General features: G+C 38.6%; 1 protein-coding gene across 1 annotated transcript in view; it reads left to right on the forward strand.

Annotated features, from left to right (window-relative positions):
• Nucleotides 1-10,140: 10,140 nt before the first annotated feature.
• Nucleotides 10,141-10,504, forward strand: part of LOC110028877 (hydroxyproline O-galactosyltransferase GALT2-like) — a 26,319-nt gene continuing 25,955 nt past the window's right edge. Inside the window, exon 1 of the mRNA XM_020730903.1 lies at nucleotides 10,141-10,503. Coding sequence (XP_020586562.1) covers nucleotides 10,304-10,503 — 200 coding nt within the window. The 5' untranslated portion in view covers nucleotides 10,141-10,303. The remainder of the gene's footprint in view (nucleotide 10,504) is intronic.

Raw genomic sequence — 10,504 nt, forward strand, 5'->3', positions numbered from 1 at the left:
TTTTTTCTTTTCTCATTTTTTGACATTTTTTTTATTCTTGCAGGGAAGAACGTGCAAATTATCGACTTATCAATAATAGGAGCTGACCATATCTCTGTTTTAGAAATAACAGAGAGATTGTTTGTTCCGGTCTACAACAAATGTGCCTCGTGAATTTTGTCTTGTCTTGAGAATGTTGAGAGGAAGACCGACAGTTGGCAAGGATCTCCAACATTGCTGGCTTGTCACTTGAACAAAACAATAGACTCCTTCATCCTGCAGAGGTAGATTGCCATAATGAACCTGAAGGAAGAAATGACAGGTCTTCAGTAGAAATATATGGTCAAGTTAACAACTCTCTAGGAGGACATGCCAACTCTCAAAACAGAGTTGAAAGTGCTTCAAGATGCTAGTTTGATCTCCTAGGTTCGGGTAAAAGAAGAGAGCGTTGAGAAGTTTTAATTTGAAGGTGAGCTTTATACTAGAGTCTTGCGAGTCAAGGTCTTGTATTGGCCGAGGCAGCTAAAGGCCCCAGTGTGAAATATCTTAATTCATAAATAAAAAGATAATTTTACAAACTTATAAACTTTTATGTCATTTTATTTTCTCAAATTTTGTAATGATTTGATGTGAATTCTTAGAGATCAAGGTACGAATTTGCAACAATTTTAATTGCTTGAATACTTTATATATAGGGTCAAGGGAAAAATGGAGTTTAAGCATTTCAAATCTCTCCTTCTCCCTTCACTCGTTTCTTGTCTCTCTTGTGGGTAGGTTTTCTTCAGATTTTTACCATGGCTTTAAAGTTTTCTCTACTATTATTTGCTTCTATACAAGCGAGTGAGAGGTCTACCCTAACATCATTTTATGTGGAGGTTCTATAAGACACTTGATACACCACAAGTATAGTGCTCAAGCAATGAAAATGAAAGTGAAGCCGACTTATTACTTTTGTGATGATCTGATCTTCTACCGGAATCGATTTCAATGGGGTCTTTGATTGTCATTTTGTCACGAGATCTGTTCGATTCTTAACCATTACAGAGTCATCCCAATGCAAATCAAGCCAAATTCAATTTCGGTCGTGAGGACCTTCGTTATCTACTAGCAGCAGATGGAGATCCCTTGGTCTCAGGAGTTGTTCTAATATATGTTATCTTTCATAGTGGAGCCTAATATTTACTTTGTTTTTGGATCAAACCGAAAGTTCCATTTGATCGACCTAGAGAACAAGATCAAAGACTGAAAGTTTCAGTTCCTTCAAGAAATTTGCAAATATTGAGGGATCACCACATGGAAAACTAGTGAGTTGTAAAAGTAAAAGAAGAGAGTCCCACAATGTGTCCTAGTGCACGCTTCGCCTGTCACAGACAAATAATTGCCAGTGATTCAGTATGATAATCATATGACAGCGAATCAGGTGATGAACCTTACACCGTTTGGTGCCATGACTCCTGAATTGTGGGTCGCTTTAGATGAGGCAGATGAGAAGAGGTAGGTTGAGAAGATTGTTTGAATTTCACGGAAAGAGCCAAAGAAAAGGAAGGCCCACATTTAGGAGGGAAAAGGCCAGAAAAATGATGACTAGGCATTCGGGACAGTCTTAGGTTCAAAATTAATTCACCATATTTTTGAAACAACAGTTGTCATTTAAAAACTATCACAAATGAATCAATCTTGATTGAGAAAAAAACCATCTTTAATGAAATTAGGGACTTTAAGTGATCGCCGCCAATAGGAGCAGACACCCAACATCATTGGATAGGATGCTGAGGGGCCATCAAAGTGATCCTACACCCATAGAGATCCTCGACCATCTTCCTCAGGCTTTATTCCTCTATCTAAGAGAAGGAAGGACAATCAACATTCTCCCTAATAGTCAGATGCACTGGTAGTACAAAAAGAAGTGGAAAGCTTGGAGGAGAGCCTGTCTGGAGATGAGTTTGTGCCGGAGTCAGTTTCAATGAGTTGGCATACCATTTATAAAGAAGTATAATGTCAAAGTAAGAGCAAAGCTCTAGTCAAAGATTTTGGCTCCACCCTCCTTTTCCTCCCAAGAAGAAACAAAAAGGAGGCAAGGGTTGCTAGAGCCCATTGCAGGAGGAGTGACCGGAGGTCTTCCTCAACCCACACTTATGCTTTTCTCTAATAAATTTGCTGAGGGATTGGTTTCGGCAAGCTCCGATAATAGATGAGTATGCCTCAACCATCATCAATGTGCTTTGGTCGGAAGAATTACTAAAGTTCTTAAATAACCTTCGGCTCTGAAACCTATGTCGCTTGGTCAACCAACATCAACTATTTGGACTTGTGACTACTCATCACATATCTTCTATTTATCTTGAAGTGAGAGATATAGCCTTGAAAGCTAAAGAATTAAGGAACAAGCAAGAGCAGCAGAGGATTAGGTGGCCTTGGCAGAGGCTCGACTGAAGGAGGTTGAGATGGAGCTGGAGATCACGTTAGAGTGGGTATCTATCGTTCAGTGGGTGAATGCAGAATTTACATAGTAGGTTGCCACGATGAAGACACCCAAAGAGTTTTTGACACTCAATTTATACATCCGGAGATAGGTACAAAGGTGGTCATCAACTATTTTGTTAGATTTGGGATGGTCAACCATAAGTACTTTGATTTCGATGAGTTCAAAAAAAATTTTATCTCCCTTTTAGAATTGACATACAAATACGAGTCTGAGGGATATAATATGGTGCATGATAGATTGTCTAACACTCAACTTGAATACTCTGATTCTCAAATTTTGTTATATGTAACCAAAATATTGTATAGGAAAAGTTTTTTTTAGAAGGGCATGTAACAAAAAATTATATAAATGAAATAAGACCTTTGATCGGTTTTTTACTTTTGTTGTTACTTTTTGTTTCTTTTTCTATTTTGCTCAATTATGATATGTCGCATCATTTGTAGTCTTTTTGATTGGTTTTGACATGCTCTCCACCTAGCCAGGTCTTATAATCCTTTCCCCTTCACTCGGTCGTGTCATTACGTCAAATGATGCTAACCATCGGGACTTAATTGCTAGGATGATATACATAGTGCCCTTCACAAAGCTTGTTGCTTTTGAGCAAGGAACCATCTCCAAATCTTTGTTCAACACAAGTTTTATGAATATGTTCTTGTTTCTTGAGAATTGAGGGTTGAAATTTAATGCATGTACACTGATCGGGTGGCGTTGCGTTGTAGTTGGTCATTTTATATTTTTCTCAATGCATGTTGATCAGATGCCACTTCTACATTCTCAGTCATTTTATATATTTCTCAATTGTTTGGGCGATATGTATCTTTCTCAATTATTTTAAGGTGTCAAAACTTAGCTCATGACTTAAACTGAGTTTTGGTTATTTGATTGGAACCAAGTTTCCTTTTGGTTGTACTACCCCTTATATGGGGGGTAGTCGCCTACATTCATTTTTAGGGTAGTTTTCTCAGTACCATTCATGAAGTTTTATCACTACTGAGTAGGGAACCACCTCTATAATTTTTTTAGATCAAAATTTAGAGATTCAAGTTTATGAGGTGAGTTTTGTGAGGTAAACTATTACTTTTCTGGCCGACTGGATGTCTTAATGTTGTGATCGATCCTCTTTTTAGGGTATTACAGTTCCCTAAGTGTCGTTTTTATGCCAAATTGCATCAACCTTTCAATTTCCCCGAGTGTTATTCGAACTTGGGTCAAGAACGAATAGTTAGTCCATATTTTTATTAACATCTTATTAGTTTTAGGAAAAAAATTCATGAGATCATCCCTCTTCATATCTGAGGAACCTTATTTCAAATATATGTCTTCAATTGGTAGGCTCCTCAGATGGCTTTTTGATTTATAATGAATGGGTTGGTCCAAGTTTGTTCAAGTTTTATTACTTCTTCCCCTAGTGTTATTGGGCCAATTTTTTTCAGAACTTGATTTCAGGGTACAAATATTTTGTCTCGAACATTCCTATTTTCGTATCAAGATGTCTTCCTTTTTTACTTTTGCCTACTTAAGTGGTGCATTGGTTTTATTTTCTTTTAGTAGGTCGAGTGCGGCCCCCATCCTTTTATAGTTCGCCTCCTGCTAGTTGGTAAAATTCTCCTCATTGAACATGGTGGTTGTGACGATCCTCTGGTTGTGGTGGTTATATTTGATTAACAACATTACTTTTATCTCATGGGAAAGTATGTTAAGGAGTTTGCCCAATCACTGATGTTGGTGTCTTTCAGATGACCTATAGGACTGATGAATGTAAGTTTGCCCATTCCCTTTTACTCTAACTTTCTTCCTCACTAGATTTAAAATTATTTTGTTGACAGCCTTCAACTATCCATTTATTCAGGGATAACGTACAAATGTGAACTTCAAATTGATTCAATGGCTTTGACAAAATTTTCTTACCCCCTATTCATTGAATGATATTTCATTATCGATGATAAGCACTAAGGATAAGCTGCATCGATAGATGATGTCTGTCTAGATGAAGTTCTAGACGATGTCCATGGTAATCTGATTGAGGGTCTTGGCTTCAATCAACTCTGAATAGTAGCCTACGAACACTAAAAGAAATTTGCATTGACCTTTTGAAGAGAGAAATGACCCGACAATGTCAAGCCTCTAGAGGAAGAAAGGTCAAGGACTGACAATTAGCTGTAATTTGTGGGTTGATTGGTATTAAAATAGAGCATATTTTTGACATAGGTTATATCTCTTAGAAAAATTTTATGTATCTTTCATGAGGGCCAGCTAGAAATATCCTTGCTACTGAACTCGATGTGCCAGAATTTTTCCTCTAGAATGACTCCCACATTCACCAGAGTGTACTTCCTGGAGGATTTCTTCCCCCTCACTTCCCTTGATACATCTTATGAATAGTGAAGTGGTTGATTTTTGGAAAAGTTTTCATTCGATCATGAGGCACTGTGTTGCTTTAAACTTGAATCTTCTTTGATCAACAATTTTCTCTCAAGAATATTTCTTATTTCGAGATATTGGATGTAGAGATCCATCCAACTCTTTGTATTTTTTGCTTCTACCTCCATGGCGTATGGTTCCTCAATGGCTATCCAGAGAAGCTTTTGGAGCTTCCCTACTTTAAAAAAGTGCTCTTGGATAGATGGCCTGCCGCTTAATTTTTTCCCAACTGACGTGCTTGATTTTGAAGTCTACAAACTTCTATATCTCCTCCTTGGCCTTATTAATGTATTTGACCATCGTTTCATCGCTGACCTTGAATTCTTCATTGAACGAATTCAGATCTAGTTGCAAATCAAACTTCGCTAGTAGATGTCAGACACCCATTTTGTATGTTAAACATAGACCGACTATTAGTGTTTCATATTATGCATAGTTGTTGGCGACTTCAAACTTGAGGATGACCAAATGTTAAAGATGCTCTTCAGTTGACTACTAGTGCAAGTCTGATTCTTGTTCTTGCTTAACTCAAGGCTCCATCAATGTGCAAGTTTCAGATCGGGTTGCTTGTGTAATTTCCTTCACATAGTTCCTCTTTTTCACATAAGTTTGACAGAAAGTCTGCTACAACTTGATCTTTAATCGTTGTTTGGGGAATTTTGGTTATGTCATATTCTCATAGATCCATAGTCCTAGTTGCGACCAAAATGTTCAGGACAAGTCAGAATGAATTACTCTAGTTCGATGTGCCAAGAAATATGATCGGAGCTTGTGAGGAGAGATAACTAGGTCAAATGTTAATTTTTCCATGGTAGGGTACCTAATTGCTGCACCTTTGAGAACATAACCAGTGTCCTAGATTGGAAATTTATTTCCTAGCTCCTCCCATACCATAACCAAATTGATGGCTTCGGGTCCATCTGCCAAACATAGAGTCAGTTTTTCCTTCGATTTCAGGCATTGTAGCAACAGTGATAAGGCTATTGATTGCTTTAAGCTTTGGAATGCTTGCTCACATTCGATCTACCATTCAAAGTTCTTAGCCATTCTTAGCATTTTGAAGAATGTTGCACATTTTTTGCCCAAATTTAAATGAATTGACTGAGTGTTGCTACCTGGCCGGTCAGCTTCTGCACTTTAGTGTTTCAGAGAGAGAACATATTCAACAGTGCTTGCAATTTCTTAGGTTTGTTCTTTAAACCTTCAAGATTCAGGAGGTATCCAAAGAATTTGTTGGTCGAAGCTCTGTTGGTCGAAGCTCCGAACGTGTACTTCAATGGATCGACTTTCATGATTTATTTTCTAAGTGTTTGAGATGTTTCTCTTAAGTCGTTTATATGTTCTTAGGTCGACTGAATCTTAACTAGGATATCATCCATGTAAACTTCAATATTATTTTTTTATTTTTGATTTGAAAAGATTACATCTACCAAATGCTAGCAGGTAGCCCAAAGTGCATTACATTATAACAATATAGGCCTTTGCTAGTAATAACTGTTGTTTTCTCCATGTTGGTTGGATATATCTTTTTCTGATGGTAGCTAGAGAAGGCATCTAGGAAGCTCATTACTGCATGGACGACTATTGAATCTACCTGAGCGTCGATCCTCAACAAGGGATAGCTGTTCTTTCGGTAGGCAGGGTTCATATTTATTAGAGAGAGAGGTTGGGTAATGCACCTCTAGAATGTAGCCTGCCTCCTTAAGCTTTTACACTTCCTCTCGAATTGGCTCATGCAAATCCATGTTCTGTGTTCTCATCTTTTTTTTTTCATTGGTCAGATGATTGGATTAACATTTAGGCAGTGGCATGAGACTCCATTGGGATTCCTCACATTTCAATGGCTAACTAGGCAAAAAGCTCTGATGCTCCTGGATAGTTTGGATCAGCAAGTCTTTATGTCCTGCATCAAAACTCTCACTGATTAGAAAAAAAATTGTCTAGTTCATTGTGGACAGCAAGAATCTTGATAGTGGTCTAATCGGTCACGATACCCCCTCTTGTTGGTTGTGAATGTCAAATAACTCATGTTCCATGTCGGCCACCGCCTAGATGTTGCATGTATGAGAGTGCTTCGAATTTCCCCAAACAGTAATTATTTCTCCCTTTCATGGAAGCTTTATCATGACATGGTATGAGGAGACAACAATTTTAAAGTCATTGAGCAGTGGTTGATTAAACATAGTGTTATAAGTAGGTGGTGCATCAACCACCAAGAAGTTTTCTATGTTGGTAAACTAGTTTTCACCTTCCCCTCAAGTGAATGATAGCCCGATTATTCCTAAGGCCTCCTTTTGCTCGCTAGAGAAACAATAGAGAGTCATCATTCAGTCAATCGATAGATGCATATTATCAAAAGTTGACTTGGAGAAGATATTCCTTGAACTTTTAGTGTCAATCAAAATATTACTTACATTGTAGTTGTTTATCATTATTGTAACCATGAGAACGCCGTTGCAGGGGTTTCCTTTGAGTATAAATCTGTGTTAGTAAAAATCATTGGGGGATGAAGCTTTCAATTTAGAGTGAAAGAGGTGGCACAAAGTTCCCCCGTTTGGAGCCTTTGATGATTGGACCGCATAACCAAGTCTCCTCCCATGATGGCTGACACTATCCCCACAATGTGGAAAATGTTGGCTTGGATGACCTCCTTAGAGTCCTCTTCCACTGGGGCTTTCTATTGCCTTTGGTTTAGCGCCCTTTGGGCCACAAATCTTTGAGTTTTTCGGCCCAAATCAACTCTCTGACCAAGTTTCAAACATTCATGCATTCCTCCGTGTCATAGTGATGGTCCTTGTGGTATTTGTAGAACTTGTTTGTGTTCAGAAGAAAAGCTTTGGCACTTATCGGTAGAGCTTTTTTAAAGTACTTATTGTCTTGTATTGCCTCCATCGATTCATCAATCGAAGCACTTTATTGAGTGGCTTTTGGTACCTCTCGGCAGTTCGATAATCGATCGTTCGATCAGCTCCATCTTCCTCTTCCCTGGTTTCTTTCAACCCCTTTATCGCCATGTGGTGACTGATGGTCTTCATGTATAGGACGTGGGCCGTCCTTTGGCCTCCACCCATCATCTTGTGAGGCTCACTTCTGCGAGTGTTGGTCATATTGTTTGGCTTTTTGGTAGGACATATAAACATACTCTTCCGCCATAATATGGTGATTGACTAATTCTAAGAGTTTAACCAGGCCATTGATTTGTTGCAAACCTAGAGCATATTTAAATTGCTTGCTCCTTAGCCTTGAGTCAGGGTAGTCTGTGCTACTATGGGTTCAAGATCCTACACTTACAACATTTCTTTCCAGAGCCAAGAAACACACAAATGAAGGTTCTCGTTCAACCCTTGCTTGTGGTGTCATCTGACATGTGTGTTCTTATGAGGTATATGGGCACCAGTGAACTGCTACTTGAACTTTCCTTTAAATTTCATAAAAGAGGTGATTACCCCCGTTAGAAGGCCATTAAACCTCCTAAGGGTCGAATCTCTCAGTGTGATGTAGAATAACTGACACTTCAGCTTGTCAGAGATTTTGAGAATGTAGACAACCAACTCAAGGGAAGTTATGTGGTCATTTGGATCGCTTTGACTCTTATATGATTCCAGAGGAGAAAGTTTTTAACTTCTCCGCTGGCTCAGTATCAGAGATCTGCTAAGAGAACACATTCTCCAGCTGATGGCAAACCTCCATTCATCCAATCAGTCAACTAACCAACAACTTAAACCCAACACTATTATGGTACTGGGAGTCTTCAATTCTTTCTGCCCTCTGAGCCGATCAGCGACCTTGAGGTTTAGGTTCTTCTTCTCAGGAAATCTGCTCCTGAGTAGCTTGAGCACTTCCTTCGAGTAGTGTGCAAGTCAATTCCTCCATTTGATCTCCAAGTTCCTATATTTGCTATTGTACAAATCCCCTCTTGTACTCCATGTTTGTAGTATCTTCCAGATGAGTTCCTTCCCCGTAACGTGCTCCTCTTCTTATTAGTGACATGATTCCATGCCCACCGCACCATTTAGAATGTTAAATCCAATAGAGCATGGGACAAACAAGTGAAACAAAGAGAGGGAGAACGAGAATGATTGAGAAAGACAACACACAATAACACACGAGTCTTGATAGAGTAAATTCAATAGTCATTTATTGGAGAAATGACTTCCTATTTATAGGTCCGAGGGGTATCTAATGAAAAATTACATGTCCTTCCCTGCTTTAATAACGACATTACAAGTTATTATAACACATTTCACATTTGTAACTGATTCCAACACCCTTTAATATTCATAACTGGCATTAACTCCATTTCATATTAATAACTTCTTGAAGAAGGGCATATAATGACTATTCAGTTGTTTGAAAACCTTTGGCTGACCGACATACATTCGATTGGCTGAAAGGACCTCGATCAGTCCTCTCAATGAAATCTTACGTAAAGATCCTCCTATAATTAGGGTAAACTTGAGCTGTCAGGCAGAAGCGTGTATCACCAAATCTTGCGGGTTGCTCTCCTTGGACAAATGACCTTCTTAAAGGATCATAAATGTGTTTTGTGGGATGCCCTTTGGTCATCTTTGTGAAGAATTCCAGAAACGGCTAAGGGTGTTGGTCATTAACTACTGTCTCATAGATTATGTGTCTATCTTCATTCACTCGACTAACACTTGACATTTTCTTCTTTTGATTACCTCGACACACCATCCTTTGGAGTACATAAATGGGACCCATTAGATTTTCTCGTGATTCATGCAATCATACTTTCAATATAGAGATGTGATTCACCAATATTTTTGACTTCAACATATAATATAAGTTTACCCCACGTGACACACTCATTAAAAATTAATAACACTTCGAGAAGCATCTATAAATACCAAAAAAAAAAGCGAAAAATAACCGGCCTTAAATCAAAATTTGCCAAAATATTTAAATATTGACTTTATGAAGAACCTTTTGAAAGTTGTCACCAATGTTTGAATATAAATTTAAAATGCATCAAATTTAATTTTTAAAATAATAATAAAAATATTTAAAGCCGTAAACTTATGGTATTAACTAACAAACAGACATTCTAATTTATTTTATTTAATACGTTTTGTGCAATTCACTTTCAAAACAGTCCGTTCCTTGAATCTCATTTATTTCGACTGATATAAAACGTTTCCTTTTCCTTCGCAACTGCGCCCGTTACGTCTTTCCTCCCAGGTCAAACACAACGTTACCAAGCAAGTCTTCCCAATCTTCTCCCATTCCTTCCAATCCGCCGGTTTTGCTTCCTCCAATCGCTCTGTGATCGATCCAAGCAACCTCCGAAGATCTCCTTGATCTCGGTAGGGTCTGATTTTATTTCTTCTACTCCGATTTCGAGGTTTGTTTGAGGAGGGAAAGTCCCCATTTGATGGGATTATGGTTGTTTGAGGGACGATGAAGAGATCGAAGAGCGTGGAAGCTCTGGTCGGGAGGAGATGGAGATTGTCTCATATCCTGTTCGCTGTGGCTGCGCTTTATCTTGTAATCATTGCAGTCAAATTTAGCCACATTTTGAAGATCGTCGGCTTGATGAGCGACGACCGGAGTTTTGCCGGCATCGACCGTTCAGCTGGCGGGGATGATGTGGCGGGGGCG

The sequence above is a fragment of the Phalaenopsis equestris genome, unplaced genomic scaffold (assembly GCF_001263595.1).
Source record: "Phalaenopsis equestris unplaced genomic scaffold, ASM126359v1 Scaffold000535, whole genome shotgun sequence".
NCBI lineage: Eukaryota > Viridiplantae > Streptophyta > Magnoliopsida > Asparagales > Orchidaceae > Phalaenopsis > Phalaenopsis equestris.